A 23,074-nucleotide genomic window follows, 5' to 3' on the forward strand; every position below is an offset into this window, starting at 1 on the left:
CAGATAGGAAGTCAGGTCACATCAATGATTGTATCTAAGTTGCAAGTTTTTAGGTTGAGATTTGGAGGACCAATAACCTTTGAAATATTTGTGTAAGTTACTGAAGCAATAGAAAACCCAACTTACTGTTTTGTGTATCGTATTGTTTCTTAGGCAACAGGAGGAGGATATGAAAGTGATGATGCATATCATAACGCCGAACTTTTCTTCTTAGACATTCATAACATTCATGTCATGCGAGAATCTTTGAAAAAAGTCAAAGACATTGTTTATCCTAATGTGGAAGAATCTCACTGGTTGTCCAGTTTAGAATCTACTCACTGGTTGGAACATATCAAGGCAAGTATATTTTTTTGAAAAAAGATACACATATATAAAAAAGAAAGTAATGATTTAGTGGATCAGGAAATTTTTTTGATTCCTTAAATTAAAAAAAAAACTGAACAGTGAGAGAGAGAATATTTGTTGTATATGGCTCTACGTTTGACAATTTTGTGTTTCTTTATAATTTGCTTACTTAAATTAAAGATTTCACAATATCTCCAGAATATTTTTTAGAGTTTGTAGAGATGTCACTTTCCAACTCGTCAATAGCAAGTAGTTGAGCCTTTCACCCAGGTTTATTTAGGAGTAGATAATTTATTATTGAACCATTACTGGGTATGACCCTCAAGAACCTAGAGCAATTGTTTTTATTGAAACTTATCTCAAATTGACTTTGTTTAAAGAATGAGTTTTGTGTTTTTATTATATTCAATCCTTCATCTTGATAGAGGCATCAAAAACCTCCATTCTTTTAAAAGTACTTGAAGTTGGGACTTCCCTGGTGGCGCAGTGGTTAAGAATCTGCCTGCCAATGCAGGGGACACAGGTTCGATCCCTGGCCCGGGAAGATCCCACATGCCGCGGAGCAACTAAGCCCGTGCGCCACAACTACTGAGCCTGCGCTCTAGCGCCCGCGAGCCACAACTACTGAGCCCTTGTGCCACAACTACTGAAGCCTGCACGCCCAGAGCCCATGCTCCACAACAAGAGAAGCCACCGCAATGAGAAGCCCTCGCACCGCAACGAAGAGTAGCCCCCGCTCGCTGCAACTAGAGAAAGCCCGTGCGCAGCAACAAAGACCCAACGCAGCCAAAAATAAATAGATAAAATAAATAATAATTAAAAAAAAAAGTACTTGAAGTTATGTGAGGGAACTAACAATTTTAGAAGTCACCATTTAGTTCTATAAACAAACAAAAAGCCAACCTTAAATAGGTGAATTATTAAGATAGAGTGTTTTCTAGTCAAAATTTATTTTCCAACTTGATAGGAGTTATAATTTTAGTTAGTCTCTCGAACTTTCGGGTTTTTTTTCATAATTTATCATCCTCAAAACTGAATTGCAAAAAATCTAATTGTGACAACTAAATGTAATATGGTATCCTGGGTAGGATTCTGGACTAGAATAAGAGAACATTAGGTAAAAACTAAGGAAATATGAATAAAGCATGGCCTTCATTAAAATTAAGTTTATTAATAATTTAATAATATATCTATATTGGTTCATAGTTGTGACAGATGTACCATACTATTTTAAGATGTCAATAATAGGGGAAATTGGGTCGAGTATATGGGAACCTTCTGTAGTACCTTTATAACTTTTCTGTAGATTTTGAGAATGGCTCTTCAAGGGCTTTTATAGACAAAGCAAAAAGATACAGTTTAGGTGGGTTTAAATTTTTTTTTTTAATTTTATTTATTTATTTATTTATTTATGGCTGTGTTGGGTCTCCGTTTCTGTGCGAGGGCTTTCTCTAGTTGCGGCAGGCGGGGGCCACTCTTCATCATGGTGCGCGGGCCTCTCATTATCACGGCCTCTCTTGTTGCGGAGTACAGGCTCCAGACGCGAAGGCTCAGTAATTGTGGCTCACGGGCCTAGTTGCTACGCGGCATGTGGGATCTTCCCAGACCAGGGCTCGAACCCGTGTCCCCTGCATTGGCAGGCAGATTCTCAACCACTGTGCCACCAGGGAAGCCCTAAATTTTTTTTTTTAAATTAATTTATTTTTTGGCTGCGTTGGGTCTTCGTTGCTGCGCACAGGCTTTCTCTAGTTGCGGCGAGCGGGGGCTGCTCTTCGTTGCGGTGTGTGGGCTTCTCATTGCGGTGGCTTCTCTTGTTGTGGAGCACAGGCTGTAGAGCTCACAGGCTTCACTAGTTGCAGCGTGTGGGCTCAGTAGTTGTGGCTCGAGGGCTCTAGAGCGCAGGCTCAGTAGTTGTGGCTTCACTAGTTGCAGCGTGTAGGCTCAGTAGTTGTGGCTTGAGGGCTCTAGAGCACAGGCTCAGTAGTTGTGGCTCACAGGCTTAGTTGCTCCGCGGCATGTGGGATTTTCCCAGACCAGGGCTCAAACCCGTGTCCCCTGCATTGGCAGGTGGATTCTTAACCACTGCGTAGGTGGTTTTAATTTTTTAAAGGAAATAACCACACAGGTCTGAAAAGGTAAATATACTGGTTGGGGGTACCATTCACTCCTCACTTGAGCAAGAAAAGAACCACAGTTATGTGACTGGCTCAATGTGAGACATGTTGAAAATGGAATGAGGTTTCAAACCCAGGCCTGTGGTCATGGAGCGTAACCAGTACAGGCTACAACATGGATGAACCTCGAAAACATTCTGTGAGTGAAAGAAGCCAGACATAAAAGACCACCTAATGTAGAACTCCATTTCTATGAAATTTCTAGTAAAGGCAAAACTGTAGAGACAGAAAGCAAATCAGTGGTTGTCTGGGGCTGAGGGTGGGAACAGAGATTGGCACCCGGAACTATTTTGGGTAATAGAACTGCTCTGCCACTGGATGGTGGTGATGGTCGCAAAACTGTATAAATTTATTAAACCTTATCGAAGTGTACACTTACAGGTAAATTCTACTGTTTGTAAAGTATACTTCTGTAAATACTTAAATCATCAAAAAATGACATCAGAGCAGTAGCTCTTTGTATGCATACATTTAGTCACTGGTAGGTCTCAAATTTCTACCAGAGGCTGTCAGTTTATCTTTAGGTAAGGATTCTGCTATTTATGAGCCACATAAGAGTTCATATCTTGTCAATTTAAAGGCCAGAAGGTGATTTCCATTGTATCATGCCTTTAAGGTCTAGACTGGACCTCTTGGGCCAGTGATTTTTCTAATGTGATCACTGTTATGGGTTGCACTGTGTCCTCGCAAAATTTATATGTTGACGTCCTGACCCCCAGTACCTTAGGGTGTGACCTTATTTGCAAATAGGGTCACTGCAGATGTGATTGGTTAAGATGAGGTCTGACTGGAGTAGGCTGGGCCCTTCATTCGATAAGGCTGGTGTCCTTATGAAAAGGGGAAATTTGGACACAGATACATGCTCAGGGAAAATACCATCTGAAGATTGGAGTTATGCTGCCAGAAGGCAAGGAACTATCAGAAGCTTTGAGACAGGCCTGGAACAGGTCCTTCCCGAGAGCCTTCAGAGGGCGCATGACCCTGCCCACACCTTGATCTTGGACTTCCAGCCTCCAGAAATGGGAGATAATACATTTCTGTCATTTAAGCCACCCAGTCTGTGTGACTTTGTTACGACAGCCCTAGTGAACTCGTACAATCACATATGTGAAAGAAAGCTTGAAATGCAGTTTGGCTTTTCGTGTATTTGTCTTGTTTTTTAATACCTACTTGCATTCGAAGGCCGTTTCTGTAGAGGAAAAGCAACAGACCCTGCAGCTTCTGGCCTTCTGTTTTCAGAACTCTTTCTGTTCTAGATGTTAATAGTATTTTAAAACGGACTTTAACTAGGGCTAAAAGCTGTAAGTTCAAATTTAAGCAGTCCCTCCCAGCTAGCTACTGACTCGCATGTTTTTCTTTGGCAGCTCGTTTTGACGGGAGCCATCCAGGTCGCAGACAGGGTTTCTTCAGGGAAGAGCTCAGTGGTGGTGCACTGCAGCGATGGATGGGACAGGACTGCCCAGCTGACGTCCCTGGCCATGCTGATGTTGGACAGTTATTACCGGAGCATCGAGGGCTTTGAAATATTGGTCCAAAAAGAATGGATCAGTTTTGGACATAAATTCGCATCTGTAAGTAAACAATAAAGCTAGTTTTTTAAATGTCTGATCACCACCGTCTGGGATTAAAAAAACTATTTGTGAAACCAGTGATTTCCTTTTAAAAAGAAAATCTGAGGAGTGTAATAAAAAACACTCTGCAGGTTTGAAATGTGTGACGCCTTGGGTTTAGCCAGTCTTTTTAGGAGACATGTTTGTCCATCTGCGCTATTTACAGTTTTGCTTGAAAGTAATACAAAAAGTGTTTAAATTGAAATTGTGCAAAAGAAGGAAGATACTCCTTTCTCAACTAATATTATAACTATTAGAGCCAAATATTTTGTAGAAATGCTAGACTTTCTGTTGAGGCTTTTACTATTCTCTGATAGACATTTTGAAAACCAAAAGAACCTATTAAAATTCCTATTTCTTTTGAAAACCAAAAGAACCTATTAAAATTCCTATTTCCTATTTTCCTAAAGAACCTATTAAAATTAAATTTCCTATTAAAAGGGTGTCTTGTTTCCAGACACCCTTTGAATAAGCATTTTGAACAAGTTCCGCACATGGTTCTCATGAAGAGAATCCATAGACAGTTTCAGAAACACTGCTGTGTAGCCTTGTAGCCTTCATCTCAATTTCACAGGTAGTGTGAACGGCATCGTCAAGTAGAAAGAGTCATTGTTTAGTAAATGAATAAATGGTGAGGTTTTTGTCTTGTTTTTGAGAAAGAACCTTTTTTTAAAGAACTTTTAATTATAATAATCACACCCTTTTGGACATGGTTTCAAGACTTGAAACTTTGGGATTGGTCCCTTAGCAACTGGTAACTTAACTCTACCTGCAGCTGCCCACGACTTGTACAAAATTCCAATCGGATAAAATAGTTGTCATGTTCACATAGCATCATGATGCTTTCTCAGTTTGTATTGATATATTATAGAAGTTTATATACTTAATTTCCATTATTTTGAAACCATACGTTGTTTTCTGTATTGCCATGGGGAAAAAAAAATACTATTCACTCTCTGAGAAGCTTGGCGTTTGGAACGCAGATTGCTGAGTTGTGATTGTCACATTTTGTGAGTTATATGCTTCCTCAGTTTTGTACCCAGAGATTAAAACAAATCATCACTTCCTTTCAGAGAATAGGTCATGGCGACAAAAACCACGCCGACGCTGACCGATCTCCTATTTTTCTCCAGTTTATTGATTGTGTATGGCAGATGTCAAAACAGGTAAGGGATATTAGGATGAAAATACATCTGACTTAATGTTTAAATATTTTGATATAATATCTGGGATCTGCCTCAGAGTAACACAGGGTAGAGACAGAGATGCAACAAGTTTGGCCACGTGCAAATAATTGTTGAAGCCGAGTGATGGGTACATGGTGTTCACTTTTTTTATTCTCACTACTATTTATGTTGACTGGGAGTTTTCATAATAAAGTTTTAAAATTTTAATATTTAACTGTACTCTCTCTGCTAATGGAGGAGCAGCATAATTGACAATAGCAAGTCGTCTTTTTCAATTCATCCTACGCTGGCATTTGTGTATAGGCGTGTCTGCTACCTTAGACTACCATAAATAATTAAACCATCCTGTGTGTCCTGTACGCTCAGGAGAGCCCAGAAAATGGGCTTATTTTCCCTTTTTCCCTCTTTATTCCTTTACTTGACGCTCAGTTAAGCTCTTCAGCCCTGTGCAAAGCACCAACAAGTGAGCTGTAGCGTGCCACAGACCACAGCCTCAGCTGTCCTCCTGGAACATTTATGCACCTCTTCTCAGCTCTATGCGAGATCAGCCCCAAGTTTTCATGCATTGTTCGCTTGTTTGTTTCTGTCTAGTTCCCGACAGCTTTTGAATTCAATGAACGGCTTTTGATTGTAATTTTGGATCATCTGTATAGTTGCCGCTTTGGTACTTTCTTATACAACTGTGAATCCGCTCGAGAGAAACAGGTGAGTGTTTAACATCTGTAACATCTTTTTAGTTAAAGACTCACCAAAATGTGTTTAGTCTGCTGTGAAATAACAAAGAATTTGATAGCTTGGTTTGTGGTTAATGCAAAGTTTCTCATTCTGTATCCCAAGCTTGGGCGTTTTCACTTCAACCAGGGGTTATTGAGTGTGTGGTGTTTATTTCAGGGGTAAGACATTGACTTTGCCTTCAGGGAGTAGGAATGACTCTTTTGTTGAGGTATAGATGATTTACAATATTGTATAAGTTTCAGGTGTACAACACAGTGATTCAGTAGTTTTATAGATTATACTCCATTTAAAGTTATTACAAAATAACAGCTATATTTCCCTGTGCTACATATAGCTTATAGCTTATTTATTTTATACCTAATAGTTTGTACGTCTTAATCCCCTACCCCTATCTTGCCCCTCCCACCTTCCCTCTCCCCGCTAGTAACCACTAGTTCGTTCTCTATATTGGTGAGTTTGTTTCTGTTTTGTTACATTTGCTCACTTTTGTTTTATAGATTCCTCATATAAGTGGACACATACAGTATTTGTCGTTCTCTGTCTGACTTATTTCACTTAGCATAATACCCTGCAGGTCCATCCGTGTTGCTGCAAATGGCATTATTTCATTCTTTAATGGCTGAGTAATATTCCATTGTATATACATAGCACATCTTCTTTATCCAGTCATCTGTTGATGGACAGTTAGGTTGCTTCCATATCTTGGCTATTGGAGTAGGAATGGCTGTTAAAGGCATGCAAGGTCACCGTCCCAAAATGCCATAAAAATGTCAGTAAGGGAAAATTTTTTTTAAAAGGCATAAACCCACAAGAACAGGGGGAAATAAGGAAGGAGACACAGCAACAAACTTGGAAGCTGGAAACCTAGTAGATAAGTGGGAAATAACTGTACTTGAGAAAAGTGACTCGCAAACCAGCAGTGGGGAAGCCAAGAACCAGGCCACTTTGCATCGCAGCAACCCCATATGACTCAGAGGTTCTGGGGCAAAGGTGTACCAGCGTATGGGGCAAAGAGGGAAGGGTAAGATAACCTGAAGGTCTGTTTAGAATAAGCAGGTAGCTTCCCCAGATCACCTCCACTTGTCTCTGGAGTTAAGGACAGAGGTTTCTTCTCGAGAGAGGGTGAGAGTAGGCATCCGGGCTGGGGACCTGAGTGTCCTCAGGGGATGAGGTGAATGGGAAGAGCTGGTCTGTGAGAGACCATGTCCCCTGCTCACTCCCAGCATTCTGGCAGCAGGTCCTTATCTTTCAGGTGAGAGGCTGTTGGCAAGAATGGGGAGAAAGTGGAACCCTTGGATGTTGCTAGTGGTATATACCCAAGAGGAATGAAAACAGGGGTTGAAACAAAAACTTAGACACAGATGTTCATGGCAGCCCCACTCCGAATAGCTAAAAGACGTCAACAACCCCACTGTCCATCAGCTGATGAATAGATGAACTAAATGTGGTCTATCCATTCAGTGGAATATTATTCAGCCATCAAAAGGAATGACGTTCTGACCCATGACACAAATGGAGGAACCTTGAAAACATGCTAAGTGAAAGGAGCCAGACACAAAAGGCACATATTGTATGATTCCATTTATATGAAACGTCCAGAAAAACAAGTCCATAGAGACAGAAAGCAGATTGGTGGTTGACAGGGGCTGGAGGGAGGGGAGAATGGGGAGTGACTTCTTAATGTGTACAGGGTTTCCTTTGGGGATGATGAAAATGTCTTAGAACTTCATAGAGGTGGCAGTTGCACAACATTGGGAAAGTACTAAAAGCCAGTGAATTGTAGACTTTAAAATGGTGAATTTTATGGTACGTGAACTACACTTCAATTTGGAAAAAAAAAGAAGGAATCATCTCTAGAGAAACTGACTAGCCCAAGAAGAAGGACCTAAAGATTACCAACAGCTAGGGTTCCCCATGGTGAAGCTCAAGTTGACAAGCCTCATGACTTCAGAGCTTACATAATAGCAGCAAGCAGGAGGGAAATAAAACAGCTTGGAGAAAATAGTTACCATGTCGGGTGGGGAGAAACCTAGACAGGAAGCTATCAGTTAATATCCCAAGAAAGACAGGAAAATATTGGTACCATGAAATAATAACAGGATATTATTTAGAAGGAATATTTAGAGATAAGAAAACTTGAAATTAAAAACGTGCTATCAGGGACTGCCCTGGTGGTGCAGTGGTTAAGAATCCGCCTGCCAATGCGGGGGACACGGGTTCAAGCCCTGCTTGGGGAAGATCTCACATGCTGCGGAGCAACTAAGCCCGTGCGCCACAACTACTGAGCCCGCGAGCCACAACTACTGAAGCCCTTGTGCCTAGAGCCCATGCTCTGCAACAAGAGAAGCCACCGCAATGAGAAGCTGGTGCGCCGCAACAAAGAGTAGTCCCCACTCACCACAACTAGAGAAAGCCCACATGCAGCAACAAAGACCCAACGCAGCCAAAAATAAATTAATTAATTAATTAAAAAAATTGTGCTATCAATAGAAATTTAAAATTCAGCAGAAGAGTTGTAAGATTAGGTTGAAGTCTCCCAAAAAGTAGGGCATAGAGACAGGTAGAAAATGGAGATAAGAACACTAGAAGATCAGTTCTGGAGTCCAATATCCAAATCATAGGAGTTCTAGAAAGAGAAAATAGGGAAAGAAAAGCAGGAAATCACCGGAATAATGTGAGAATATTTCCCAGAATTGAGATGTGTGAGTTTCCACATTGAAAGGCCTACCGAGTGCCCAGGCACAGTGGACAAGAAGAGACCCACAGTAAAGCACATCTTTGTGAAGTCTCAGAACACCAGGGAGAAAGGAAAGACCCTTCAGGTTTCCGAAGAGAAGAAGAGTGGGTTATTTGCAAAGAAACAGAAGTCAGGAAGACTTTGAATTCTTCAGCAGCAATATTGGAAAGTAGAAGTCAGCGGAGCATTGCCTTCCGAATTTTAAAGGAAAATGGTTTCAACCTAGAATCCTCTCACCACCCAGCTGTCAACCAGATGTGAAGTAGACCAAACATATCCTCAGACATACATGGCATCAAGAAAGAAGACTGCATGGAGTTCAGGAAGCCAGGAGCTCCAGTACAGAGAGGCCAGAGGGAAGCCTCAGAGGGCGAAACAGAAGAGACTTCCTGAATGAGAGCTGGGTGCATGGCGTGGGGGTGGCCGGGGCAGCTCCCTGCTCCCAGGATGCACCTGGGGACTCCAGATGTGCTGAGTGTCCTGATCAAAGTTTTAAAGACATTGGAGGAAGAGTTTGGGGTTGAATGAGTGATAGATGCCAGGAGAAGTAAGCAAGCAGAATAGACAGCTGTTAAATTAAAGGAAAACAAAACCAAAAATTGGACAGGGAAAGAAATCAGAGTAGAAAAGACATGACTTACCTGGGAATAGCATTTGCTGAGTCATAGCAATCTAAACCCTAAACATGGATCTAACCAAAGCAACGCTGTTAACTGGGGGTCTGAGGCAGGGTAGAAGGTGTGAGCGCAGCAGGATGGGGAGGAGCCATTCTCACTGTGGCAGTGTCAGGAGTTAATGCCTGTAACTTTATAGTCAACAAGTATCAAGAAAAGGGTGTTTCTCACAGGTGCGGAGGTAAGTACCAAATAACGAAATCAATTTTAAAAATCAAACACAGTTGCTTGGGGGAGAAGGGTGAGAGACTACTTTTTTCATAACAAACCTTGTCAAGCTGTTTGACTTTAAATCAACTGTGTGTATGTATAAAAATAAAAACAAGCATGCAAATAAACACAAGGCAGTGTAGACTGTGGCATCAGAAAGGGACAAATGAAGTTTTAGGTGGATCCCAAGGAAGGCAAAATTATGCTGCTATTATTACCGTTCACATTCACGAAATGTGTATGTTCAAAAAATTTCTTCAGTCACTTATTTCAAGCTGTTCTTTTCAGCTTCCAGTTTTAGCTTACTGGTCCTTTCTCCTTGACGTCATTACTAGGAAGAGTTTCCAATTTTGCCTTCAGTAATTTTAATATTTGTATTTTTATTTCCCAAGTTTTGATTTTCCTCTACTTATGATCAAAATGGGTAAAAATCTATAGTTAAAAAACAATGAAGATGTGAATATCTGTATGAGATGATGGACACCAGACTGAAAATTGAAGATTCAGTGAAGTCAGTTATCTACGTGTTTCAAATATCTGGATACTGGCATGATGCATTAAACATCTGGATGTTTGATTAACATAACGCTTTGTCTAGATGCCTACTGTCAAGTAGACACAGGTTGAGATTTTGTAGTTCTAACACACACAAAAATGGAAAAAGTCAGCGAGATCTTATGATAATTTTTCTTGCTGCTGAATTCAAAAGAGCGTACTGCCCATCTGTTCATAAATGTTTTCCCTAGCCAGGAATAGTCTTCTTAGGTCAGTGAGCTGCATTTAATGTTAGAGCATCCTTCCCCTCTCTCTTCAGGCAGAAACAGTGGCTCTCAAGCCATTATCTATGCAAATACTGGGAAGTGGTGCTCAGCACTCCCAGGCGCAGAAGGCTTTTTGAGCTATTATGGGGATAATGTACGTGTGTGATTCAAGTTGATGCTCAGCTGTATCGCCGCAGCCTGCAAAATGGTTTGTGTACCAGGGTGTGTTTTTACTTAGGTTTTCCACTTTCTCTTTCCTCTAGAAAGTTACAGAAAGAACTGTTTCTTTATGGTCGCTGATAAACAGTAATAAAGACAAATTCAAAAATCCCTTCTACACTAAAGAAATCAATCGAGTTTTATATCCAGTTGCCAGTATGCGTCACTTGGAACTTTGGGTGAATTACTACATTAGATGGAACCCCAGAATCAAGCAACAAGTAAGTGAAGTAGCGTTGTGAATTACAGTGATGTCGACTGAGTACTACTTCTGGACTTAAATAATGTTATGTAGTACATTTAAAAAAATTTTTATTTTAAATTTTTATTGGGGTATAGTTGATCTGCAATGTAGTGTTACTTTCAGGTGTACAGCAAGGTGAATCTGTTATGCATATATCTATATCCACTCTTTTTTAGGTTCTTTTCCCATATAGGCCATTACAGAGTATTGAGTAGAGATCCCTGTGCTATACAGTAGGTCCTTATTAGTTATCTACTTTATATATAGTAGTGTGTATATGTCACTCCCAGTCTCCCAATTTATCCCTTCCACCACCTTTCCCCTTTGGTAACCATAAGTTTATTTTCTACATCTGTGACTCTACTTCTGTTTTGTAACTAAGTTCGTTTATACCCTTTTTTAAGATTCCACTTACAAGCGATATCATATGATATTTGTCTTTCTGTGTCTTACTTCACTCAGTATGGACAATCTCTAGGTCCATCCATGTTCCTGCAAATGGCATTATTTTGTTCTTTTTTATGGCTTTTCAAAAATATTATGAAAGGAAAAATAGCAGACTAAAAAAATGACACTTGCTTTTATTTTTTTTATTTTTTATTTTTTGAGTTCACTTGGCTCAACTATTTTATTGACTTAAGCATCTGTTTTTAATGGGTTTTTTTTAACATCTTTATTGGAGTATAATTGCTTTACATTGTTGTGTTAGTGTCTGCTGTATAACAAAGTGAATCAGCTATACATATACATATATCCCCATATCTCCTCCCTCTTGCGTCTCCCTCCCACCCTCCCTATCTCACCCCTCTAGGTGGTCACAAAGCACTGAGCTGATCTCCCTGTGCTATGCGGCTGCTTCCCACTAGCCATCTATTTTACATTTGGTAGTGTATATATGTCCGTGCCACTCCCTCACTTTGTCCCAACTTACCCTTAGCCCTCCCCGTGTCCTCAGGTCCATTCTCTAGTAGGTCTGCGTCTTTATTCCCGTCTTCACCCTAGGTTCTTCATGACCATTTTTTTTTTTTTAGATTCCATATATATGTGTTAGCATATGGTATTTACTTTTCTCTTTCTGACTTACTTCACTCTGTATGACAGACTCTAGGTCCATCCACGTCACTACAAATAACTCAATTTCGTTTCTTTTTATGGCTGAGTAATATTCCATTGTATATATGTGCCACATCTTCTTTATCCATTCATCTATGACACTTGCTTTTAAACACAACTTTAGTTAAAAATTGTTTTTAATTACTAAACCGTTTATTTTAAAATTTTTATTTATTTATTTATTTATTTATTATTTTTGGCTGTGTTGGGTCTTTGTTGCTGCACGTGGGCTTTCTCTAGTTGCAGCGAGTGGGGGCTACTCTTTTGTTGCGGTGCGCAGGCTTCTCATTGCAGTGGTTTCTCTTGTTGTGGAGCATGGGCTCTAGGAGCATGGGCTTCAGTAGTTGTGGCTCGTGGGCTCAGTAGTTGTGGCTCACGGGCTCTAGAGCACAGGCTCAGTAGTTGTGGCGCATGGGCGTAGTTACTCCACAGTGTGTGGGATCTTCCTGGACCAGGGCTCGAACCCGTGTCCCCTGCATAAGCAGGCAGATTCTTAACCACTGTGCCACCAGGGAAGCCCCACTAAACCATTTATTTTGATTGGTGTTAAACTTACATTTTTCCTGACAACATGAATAATACAATTTTTTTTTTACTAAGATGTAAACTAATTTAAAGCTCTGGAAAATTTCTGAGTTTTGATTGTCAAGGATTTTCTTTAATCATTATAAATTGTTAGACATCATAAGAAGGTTCTTTCCAGCGACTAGACTGAGATGATCCTTTAAGGAAAAGGAACATTTTCTACTCTCTATTCAGGTGTATGTACTTGTCAGCTAATATCAGAGTGCTCTTTACTGAAGGTCTTTACTTCTAAAGTAAAGATAATTGATCTGTCAAAGGATAGTACAGTCATTTGGCCATTTCTCGGTCCAACATGGCAATGGTGATTTTTGAAGCGAAAGACTGCACATTTTATTAAAGGCACAGTCAGGCTTTCCCTTCTCCCAGCCTCACTGCATCCAATATCAGAAGGAAAGTCCAGCCTGTTTGTGAGGGCTCAGAAGTATGTCCACTGAGCCATTTGTTCTAAGTGCTCTAAATAGTCAATATTTGCGATTGCTCTCTGTAAAGGTTTGCACGTTTTCCTGCAGTCCCAGGCCAGTCTTGCGTAAGCAGCAGCTTAATCCCGCTACAAATAGTCGGGCAACAGCAGGGCCCGGTGCTCAGTCTGTCCCTCGGTTTGTTTATTCCACTCTGGCAGCTGGCCACACTCCAGTGTGTGTGTGCTCTCTCTTCCCACTGGGGAAATGCACGTTTAAGCTGGCCCTCTTGTTTCAAGGTCTCTGCTTGCTTGCATGAAAGCCTTTTGCAATTTCGTAATGGTTGAAATGTGTAGTCTTTTGGAAAGTGACAGATTCCAGGGCTTGAGAACATTCACTTGTTTAGTTTGGGATTTGAGAAGCACACAGAGGGAATGCCTTTAGCGTAGCTCCAGCATTTGGAATATCAAGTAAAGAGGAAATGGGAATTTTTACAGGGTTCTAAGCAGTGTTACATGGGGCGTGTTCCTTTTCTGATTAAAAAATATAGATGAGCACTGTTTGTCCTATAAATTTCACCTTTTCTGTATTTATCGTGGCTTTTTAAAAAACTATTGTTTTTTAGAAAATGTTGACAATTTCTGTACAGGTTCTGTAATCTCCCATCACCCATTTGAACTTGGAGAAATTCTTGAAATTGCAGGCATTTAGAGCAATTCATTTATGATATACAAAGGTAATGACAATTGTGTGACAAGTCAAGTTTGCAGGGACATCATTGGCAGAACTTACTGTGATGTGTTTCTCCCCCTTATTCTCCCAGAGCTTAGCAAAATGGAACTGGGCCAGGTAGGAATGCATATTTGTTTGATTGAGGTTTTTATTTTGAGACACTGATTGGTGTGTTTTAGGATCTGTGACATTTACCCCAAGAAAATAACTTACCCTTTCTATATAGATTTTCTGAACGTCAAGGGTCCTACACGTGTCTTTATTGTCGCTCGGCACCTTGTGTTTTCATTTACGAAATACTGAGCGTTCCCATGCGTCAGGCACTGGGGGGACCCAGAGATTAAGAAGAGGTGGTCTCTGCCCACAAGGAGCTCCCAGACTGGCAGGGGTGCCCAGGAACATAAGCCAATGATGATTAAACACTCGAGGAGAAATGTGGAAACGGAAGTGTGAATGAAGTGCATCAGGTTTCCCGAAAGATCTTATGCAGGACATTATTTCATACAGAAATAGATTACAATCCAATCACATAGGACTTTGCAAATTATATAACGTAGACCTAAAAGAATATACTTAACCACTGAAATCGTTACTCAGTTGTGTGGCCCAGTTGGTATACAGGCAGTTACTGTGGTAAACTATCAGACCGATGCTTACATTTGACAAGCTATGAATAAGCAAACTTGGTACTTTTATGTAATATGAGGAAGTTGCTCATGCCGAAAGCCAAAGGATAATTTAGTCACGTAAACCTGAGTGGGACCTTCGGCTGCTGGTGAGTCGCGTATTGTCCTCTGGGGACCTCTGCACTCCACGTGGCTGTGAACCAGAGTTGCCCCGGGCAGTTCCCATTTTGCTTAGGATGACAACGAGGACAGACATTCACAGGCTTACCTGGGTGAGGTTTAAGTCATTTCTGATAGAAAAGTTAGAACTTCATGCTTCATTCCCCAAGGGCGATGTTGAGGTGTGGGATTTATAGTCACTTGACTACGAATTTCATTTCTCATCATTGTGTCCTTTGATACACTGTCACAAATGCACTCTTTCCTTCTATTACATCCTCTAAATTGGTTTTGTTTGTTTATAGACTAATGACTTCTACATATTTTGTACCCATTACTAGATCGAATTGTCTTTTTTATTTCTAATAGTTTTCTAACTCTATAGCCTCGTCATCGGCAAAAATGATTGTTTTACCTCTCATTTCTTTGTCTTGTCTTAATTGTACTTGCTGGTACAATAACAAACAGATTCTAACAGTCATATGGGAAAGAGAGGTTTTCAAAATAGCCAAGACCAGAAACAGAGCATGGAGGTTCGGAGACTGGGGAGGGTGAGAAGGTGGCAGAGGGGAAAGAATGGACTGTTGATGGTAAAAGTTTACTGTTAAGTGGTGCTGGCGCAGCAGATGTCACACGTCCGCACAGACCTCCCGTTCCCCAAACCTGCTCCCCCCGCCGGCTTCCTCATCGCAGCGCTCAGCAGCTCCATCCTACACGCCCCGCCCAGAAACCTTACAGTCAACCTCCCGCCCGCCCACTTGGAAAAACAGCTTCATTGAGGTGTAACTGACATACAGTGATCTGTACACGTTCAAAGTGTGCAGTGCGGTCGGTTTTCACATGTGTCGATACCTGTGACACTGTGACCACAGTCGAGATTGTGAACATACCCGTCCCCAGCAAACGCTCTTGTCACTACAGGTGAGCTTCCGTTTTCCAGACAGTCACCCTTGTCTCCCTGCTCTCTCATCCCAGGCTGTCAGGAGAGCCTGCTGGGCTCGGCCTTCAGAAACCCGTCCAGCCTCCGAGCCTGGGGCCGTGCGTTGCTGCAGAGCCTTCCAGCTGGACCCTCTGATTCTCAGCTTGCTTCCTTCTAGTCTGTTCTCAACACGGCAGCCGAAGTGCTCCTTGTGAAATATACCTCCCAGATGCCAGCACTCCTCTCCTCAGCACTGTCCTGGCAGCCGCTCGCCTCCCCCGGGGTCAAAGCCCAAGGCCAAAGCCCAAGGCCCAAAGCCTCAGACCTCTGAGGCCTTGTGTGGCCCCCGCCCCACGCCTGACCTCTCTGACCTCCCGGCCTCCTCACCGGCGACTCCTTCTCACACACCCTGATCTGGCCACACTGGGCTCCTTGCTCAGCCTCAAGACACTCAAGCATCTGCTTGGTCGCCTCCCTCAAGCGCTCCCCCAAGAGTCACCTCCTCAGGCGGGCCACCCCGACCACCCTGTTGAGAGTGTAGCCAGCGTGTCCCCGTCCCTCTCACCCTGCTCTCCTTTTCCGTAGTCCTCATCACCTTCCACGTCCCATGTACCTCACGGGGTTGTCTTCGTTGTTTGTCTCCCCCTGCTGGAAGAGAAACACCATAAAAGTGGGCATTTGGGCCTCCTTTGTCCACTGACGGATCCTGAGCACCTAGAGCGGCGTCGGGCCCTCGGTGGAGCACATTCAGAGAAGAATGGGCAAAGGGTGTTAACGGGCAGTGCACAGCACTTACTGGGTGTCAGGTGCTCTACCAGGCTTTCCTGTTCTAATGCCAATATGCATTTTGGAAAAACCTTACATTCTGCAAAGTCATGCAGTAAAAAGAACAGGGACTTACAGGAGGGATGGGGCTAGGAGGTAGGAGGAGACCTCTCCAAACCCATGCACCTCTGTAACCAGAGCACTGATGAAAGCAGCAATCAGGCCTTGGCAGCCCGTAGTGGGTTGAATGGTGGCCTCCAAAAGACACATCCACTTGGAACCTGTCAATGTGACCTTATTTGGAAAAAGGGTCTTTACGGATATAATTAAGTTCAGGATCTCAAAATGAGATCCTCCTGGATTTAGTCAGGCCCTAAGTCCAATGATATGTGTCCTCATAAGAGAAGAGAGGAAGATCTGAAAGACAGACAGGATGAGGCCATGTAAAAACAGAGAATGATTGGAGTGATGTGGCCACAAGCCAAGGAAACCTAGAGCTGCCAGAAGCTAGAAGAGGCCAGGAAGGCGCCTCCCCTAGAGCCTGCAAAGGGAGTGTGGCCCTGTTGGGTTCCTGCCCCCTTCTCTGAGATGCAGGTCCTGGAGAGCATCTGCTTCTGATACAGACCATTCTCCTGACCAGTACAAGTCAGATCCAGGGTATAGCCTTCTTCATCAGTGTAGCGCCTTCGCAGCTTCCTTGTTGGTACTCGCAGCTTCAGCAGATAGCTTAATGCAGTGGAAAGCAGGACAGTTCTAGAAGCCACTAGCCATAAAGGAAAGCACTTCTGTAGACTTTCAGCTTTTTTCTTAATGTCTTCATATATTGCTCAAGCTTTCTAGAAGCTTGCCCTTGATCACTTCAGAACCTTAACATGTTGGCAAGGGAGTCGAGGGTCTGTTCTGTTGTATATTTTGGCCTGGGTGGTGATTACAGTAGTGTATATGTATGCAAAGATTCATTGAGCTGAACATTTTTTAAAGATTTGTGTGCATTACTGTATGTAATTTCTATCTCAGTACAAAAGTTCAAACAATTAACATCCCAGGGATGTTAAATAAAAGTACCACGTATTAAATTGGTACTTAAATTGGTACCAGGGAGAATCTCATTGTGTTCTGGTGTAACTTCTACCTTTGTACTGCCATCAGTCGCCTATTTATCAATCATAGACATCAGTGTTGTACCAGAACAGACTGTATTGACTAACTCCAGTCTCACAACAACCCTGTGGTCTGGGCTGGTTTTATTTCCATTTGACAGATAGGGAAATGGAGGCACCCAGAGAGTTGTTACACAGCTGTTAAGAGGCAGGCTGGAGATTCACACTAGGCTGCCCGTCAGAGTCACTGCTTTCAGCCATGCACGTGAAAAGATGTGCTAAGGCAGAGTGATGCAAGCTAAAGCTACCATGAGATACCATGTTATACTCATCAAATTGGCAAAAACTCTTTCTCTTACGTTGCTAAGTTCTAATGAGGATGTAGAGCTACAGGAATCACCAGATGCCACTAGTGGGAGCATAAGGTCATCTCCCCACCTCAGAGGACAATTGGGCAGCATCTAGTAAAGTTGAAAAGACCATACTGTCCTCTCCAGCAATTCCTTCCCCACCCACCAGGAAAATTCCTTCGAGAAACATTCACATACAAGTCTGAGGAGATGTGTCCAAAGATGGCCCAGCGTAGCTTATAATAGTGGGGAATATCCCACTATTGGGAATGGATAGATCAGCTGTGGTTTATTCATTCAACGAATTCAACTGGGATCCGCTTGAGAAAAATATTGTCGGATCACAATGTCGGTTGATAAGTACAGAATACCACCATTGATGTAAATTTTCACCAAATAGAGAAGAATGGTGTATTTTGTTTCTGGATATTCATTGAGAGGAAAAGTGTCACAAGTCTGCTCGGGAAGGAAGGCTGCATGCCAACCTGAGAAGAGTTGTTGCCTCTGGGAGTGAAAGCGGGCAGCAGGGACAGGTGACACAGGAGCCCGGAGCTGTGCCTGGGTTGATGCATTTTAAAAAGATGCTGGCGCATGTGTGTGGATATGTGTACGTGAGTTATCTCTTGGTGGCAAATAGCTGGGTGTTTTTTTTAATTAATCTTTGTGCTTTTCTGTATTTGTAAATGACGCAGTATTGAAGGAAGTGATGTGTGTTAACCCACAACGAGCGGGTTTGTTCAGAAAGTGGCAGCCGCAGCAGATGTGGGGCACAGGCGTGTCGTGGTGGCGGAAAGCGGGAACTCACATCTGTGCTTCTTTCCAGCAGCCCAATCCGGTGGAGCAGCGTTACATGGAGCTCTTGGCCTTGCGCGACGAGTACATAAAGCGACTTGAGGAGCTGCAGCTCGCCAACTCTCCCAAGCTTTCCGATCCCTCGACCTCCCCTTCGAGTCCTTCGCAAATGATGCCCCACGTGCAGACTCACTTCTAATAGAGGAAATAGCTGACTTTCATTCGGGGCCTCTGTACAGAGTAGGTTAAAATATTTGCCTCCATGTAGAACTTGAACTAACATAATCTTAAACTCTTGAACATGTGCCTTCTAGAATACATATTGCAAGAAAACTACAGTGTCTACACGGCAATTGGAAGAAAGGAGCCCAGATGGGGTTTTGGAAAATCCTGATACCTTCCAAAAGCAGTTTTTGAAAGATAATATTTAAATTATATTTACCTCTTCAGAAATGCTATGTGTACAATATGTATTTTGTGGGCCTCATTGGAACAACAACATTTTTAACTAAAGGGGAAAAAATATATGTTTGTGAAATGGATTTACCTCGAACTGCTTATAGTAGTTGCTTAGGGTGATCTAAAAGGAACCCAAATGTGAAAGATGTGTGTTCCTGCCAAAACCAAATTGAGCTCAGCTTCTGAGGCATAATCCACAAGCAAGGTGTTTAAATAATTGCCAAATTTCATACCATCGTAAGTGTGATGACTTAAGGACAAATAGCTGTGTAGATGAGCTTTCCATTATTTTGAAATTTTGGAATATGAAGTATTTTCCCCAAGAGAAGCATATTTTTATATTTAAAAAAACCTGATAGGGCCCAGTTAAATATGATTTGATTATTTTTAACATTGCCAGTTCTGTTTCCTAAGTTCTTTCATGAGCTTGCCTAGAATTCTGACCTATTTTCAGGTGGTGGAAACCCCTTCTATAGCACTGTTTGAAGATGTCGGATGCATTATGCTGCTTACGTGAATGTTTTCGCAAACGTTGCTCTAGTCAAACTAGCTGATCTGCCAAAGTGTCGGGTTGACCATCTTGGATGTGTGAGCTGTCGCTAGAGCAGCATCCTTTGAAATAAAAGCCGCAGATGTACATTTGTTGAGCGTATTCTTGAAAGTATGGTGTTTATGCATTTCAATTTCAATGGTGTTCGACACCCCTCCCCACCCAGGCGTGCATAAAAACTGGTTCTACAAATTTTTACTTGAAGTACCCAGCGGTTTGCTTTTTCAGGTCTTTTTTTTTTTTTTTTGTAGTATTAAATGCAATTTCAAATGCAGTTCTATTTGATATCTGAACTAATTCATTTAGTCAGTATATTTGTAAAAGTTAAGGCTACAGTTAAAAAACAATTAATGTGTTCTACAATGATTTGTAAAGGACTATTTATAGCTAATATGGTTTTGTTTTCAGTGAATTAAGAGAGATTAAATATATCTTTGTAAATTATTTTATGTCATAGCTTAATGGTCTACCAAATAAGACATCTCAAATGCAGTAGTATAAATGTATAAATTTTGTATGTATAAGAAATTTTTTAGACAGTCTCTTGCTTTTTGTAAACGCTGTAAATATTTCATAAATTAACAAAGTGTCACTCCATGAAAAGAAAAAAAGCTAATACTAATAGCTGAAAGGATTTTGTGAAATTTCATGACAGATGTTTCATGGCAATAATGACTAAAGACCTGCTGTAATAAATATATTAACTAAACATTGCACTCTATTCCCAGGGCTGTAACTGTGTATGTCTCTTAAATGTGCATGTTGCCCATCTTACTTGCTTTTCCTGGATCTACTTCACATGCCCTTTATCTTACTAGCAACCTTGTATAGGGCTCTCCCCAAATTCCAACAATATTGGAAATTTAAGTACATTAACAATGCAGATTTTAAGCCACAGCTACCTTTATTTTATTTTTTTAAATGTATTTTATTGAAGTATAGTTGATTTACGATGTTGTGTTAATTTCTGCTGTACAGCAAAGTGATTCAGTTATAAATATATATATATATTCTTTTTCATATTCTTTTCCATTATGGTTTATCATAGGATATTGAATATAGTTCCCTGTGCTATACAGTAGGACCTTGTTGTTTATCCATTCTATATGTAATAGTTTGAATCTGCTAATCCCAAACTCCCAATCCATCCCTCCCCCACCCCCTCTCCCCCTTGGCAACCACAAGCCTGTTCTCTATGTCAAGCCGCAGCTGTCTTTATTAAAGTAGGGATAGCTTTCACAAAAGTGCTGGGCTGCAGAGACGCAAGACTTTCAGACTCCGGATGGAGAACACAGCAGTTGACATTAAGGGAGATTAAGAGACTGGTTGAAACAAGTCATACTCGATGTCTCTTTAGGTAAGAATTATTAAAATTCTTCAAATGCGGCCAACTGGAAATTATCTACGTGTGTCCTAAGAATGCTAAATAGTTATACTAGTAAACTTACCATTTAAAAAAATCCAAATAGGACTCTTAAAAGAGTAAGTATCTCTTTTAAAACTATGAGTATTTGAAATGCTCTCCAAGGTTCTTCTTCAGACACGGCTGTGTTTCACCCTCACTGCGCCCTCGTGGCCACGTGGTGTTCTATTATCCCTGTTTTTCAACCGTGGAGAGCATTGTTGCTGCAGCGGTTCATTGACTTGCCCAAAGTCCCAGAGCATTGAAACAAATGTATGCAGGCATCGAACTGAATTCTGCCTCTCTTGCATTCCCACTGAATAGCCTTAGCTTTGCCTTCTGGAATGAAATAGAATAATCTCTTCCTGGGACAGCCCTTCAAGTAAATTGGAATCGTATCTATTTTTGATAATATAACAGGTTTTTCGTAACTATAGTCATAGTACTTTCTGATCTATTTTTGATAATGCAGCAAAGCTCCTCCTCACAGTTTTGGGGAAGGAATCATACTCAAAAGTTTGAAAATCTGTTGGCCAGTATCTCATCACCTGCAGCCCTCTCTACAGAATGCAGCTGTCAGTCATGTGGACAGCTCATGTGGCATTTGGGAGCATTAGGCAAAGGCAGGACTATATAAAGGGAATGCTCTTAAAGTACAGGAATTTATTACAGAGTATATACACCTCTGACTGGAGGATGTAGCCATTGGTGGCCATTAAAGTAAAATCTGGGGACACCCAAAGGAAATAAGTATATGCAGCATGCAGCACAAACAAGAACGAGGATTAGCACATCTGCAGGAAAACCTAGTGGTTGAAATAGATTGCAGTCGAATTCTTTTAGGTTCACAGAATCACTAAAGCATGCTGCCGGAATACCAATTTTTGAAATGAGTCTAATACTCTGGCATCTATTATAACTTAGTTAAGGAATTATTAGTAAAGTCTTTTGTATTAAACTATTAAACATATCTGGAAGATGAAAAGATCAACAAAACAAAGTATTCTCATTTCCTTATGAGGCTCAGATTCAGATATGGTTTATTCCTTATTTGCAATAATTCGTCATTTAAAAGCAAAGGTGATAATGTATTTAAACCATGTAGGGTAGCTAAATGCTTAGTATTTAAACCATGTAAGGTAGCTAAAATGTTTAGACATGACCATTAAGATTTAGTTTGTTTTTCTAGTAGTTACGGAGAACACGGCTTATTCATTTATAGTGGTTAATACGTATGTGCTTCTGAAATGGACTGTTCCACAGTGCAGTCCACATAAATTACAAAAGAAAGTTGTTCATCTCATTTCGGGAGCTTTATGTCACAAACCTGTATTAGAAAGAACCCTGGTTGGGACGTGTGGGGACCTGGGTTCCCGTCTGGGCTCTGGACCTGCTTCTTGGATGGAAGATGTGAGGTCCTCCCAGCACCCCTTCGGGAGGCCCGGGAGGAGGCCTTAGTGTCCACCTGCTCAGTGAGGGTATGGACTGCACGTTCTCGAAGATTCCTTACAAGTCAAACAGCCCTTGTCAGAAACACATTTTCATCACTTATGCTCATACAATATTTACGGCAGAAGATGGCGTTGGCCCTGTGTATTAGTTTCCTGTTTCTGCTGTAAGAAATCACCACAAACTTAGTGGTGATTTATTATCTTCCCCACACATTTATTCTCTTACAGTCCTGGAGGTCAGAAGTCTGAAATTAGCCTCCCTGGCCTAAAGTCAAGGTGTCAGCAGGGCTGCGTTCCTTCTGGCAGCTCTAGGGGAGAATCCTTTCCTTGCCTTTTCCAGCCTCTAGTGGCCGCCTGCTTTCCCGGAGTCGTGGCCACTTCCTCTGTGTCTAAAGCCAGCAGCACAGCACCTTCAAATCTCTCAACTCTGACTCTTCCGCCTCCCTTGTTGACATTTAAAGGACCTTAGTGGACTCCCCTGGTGGTCCAGTGGTTATGACTCCGCGCTTCCACTGCAGGGGGCACAGGTTTGATCCCTGGTCGGGGAACTAAGATTCCCCGTGTGGCCGAAAACAGAAAAAGGAAAAAAGGACCTTGGTGATTATATTGGGCCCCTCTGGATAACCTAGGCTGCTCTCCCCACCTCAGAGTCAGAGAATCAGCAACCTTAATGCCCCCTTGCTGTGTAAGGTAACACAGAACAGGTTCCAGGCATTAGGATGTGGACGTCTGGGGAGGCTATGATGTTACCACACGTCAGTCCGTGTTGGCAGA

The 23,074-nt window shown here is 41.7% G+C and overlaps 1 protein-coding gene across 4 annotated transcripts in view; it reads left to right on the forward strand.

Moving 5' to 3' along the window:
• The window catches only part of MTM1 (myotubularin 1), a 98,372-nt gene extending 78,204 nt beyond the window's left edge, over positions 1–20,168 (forward strand). For 3 of the 4 annotated variants that reach the window (XM_082445774.1, XM_082445776.1, XM_082445777.1), the window contains 6 exons: positions 154–339; positions 3,887–4,093; positions 5,206–5,298; positions 5,911–6,024; positions 10,700–10,876; positions 18,470–20,168. In XM_082445774.1, coding sequence (XP_082301900.1) covers positions 154–339; positions 3,887–4,093; positions 5,206–5,298; positions 5,911–6,024; positions 10,700–10,876; positions 18,470–18,637 — 945 coding nt within the window. In that variant the 3' untranslated portion in view covers positions 18,638–20,168. The remainder of the gene's footprint in view (positions 1–153; positions 340–3,886; positions 4,094–5,205; positions 5,299–5,910; positions 6,025–10,699; positions 10,877–18,469) is intronic. The other variant, XM_082445775.1, reaches the window with a different exon arrangement.
• The last annotated feature ends 2,906 nt before the right edge of the window (positions 20,169–23,074 follow it).

This window comes from Balaenoptera physalus (genome assembly GCF_965194825.1).
Source record: "Balaenoptera physalus genome assembly, chromosome: X".
NCBI classification, from domain to species: domain Eukaryota; kingdom Metazoa; phylum Chordata; class Mammalia; order Artiodactyla; family Balaenopteridae; genus Balaenoptera; species Balaenoptera physalus.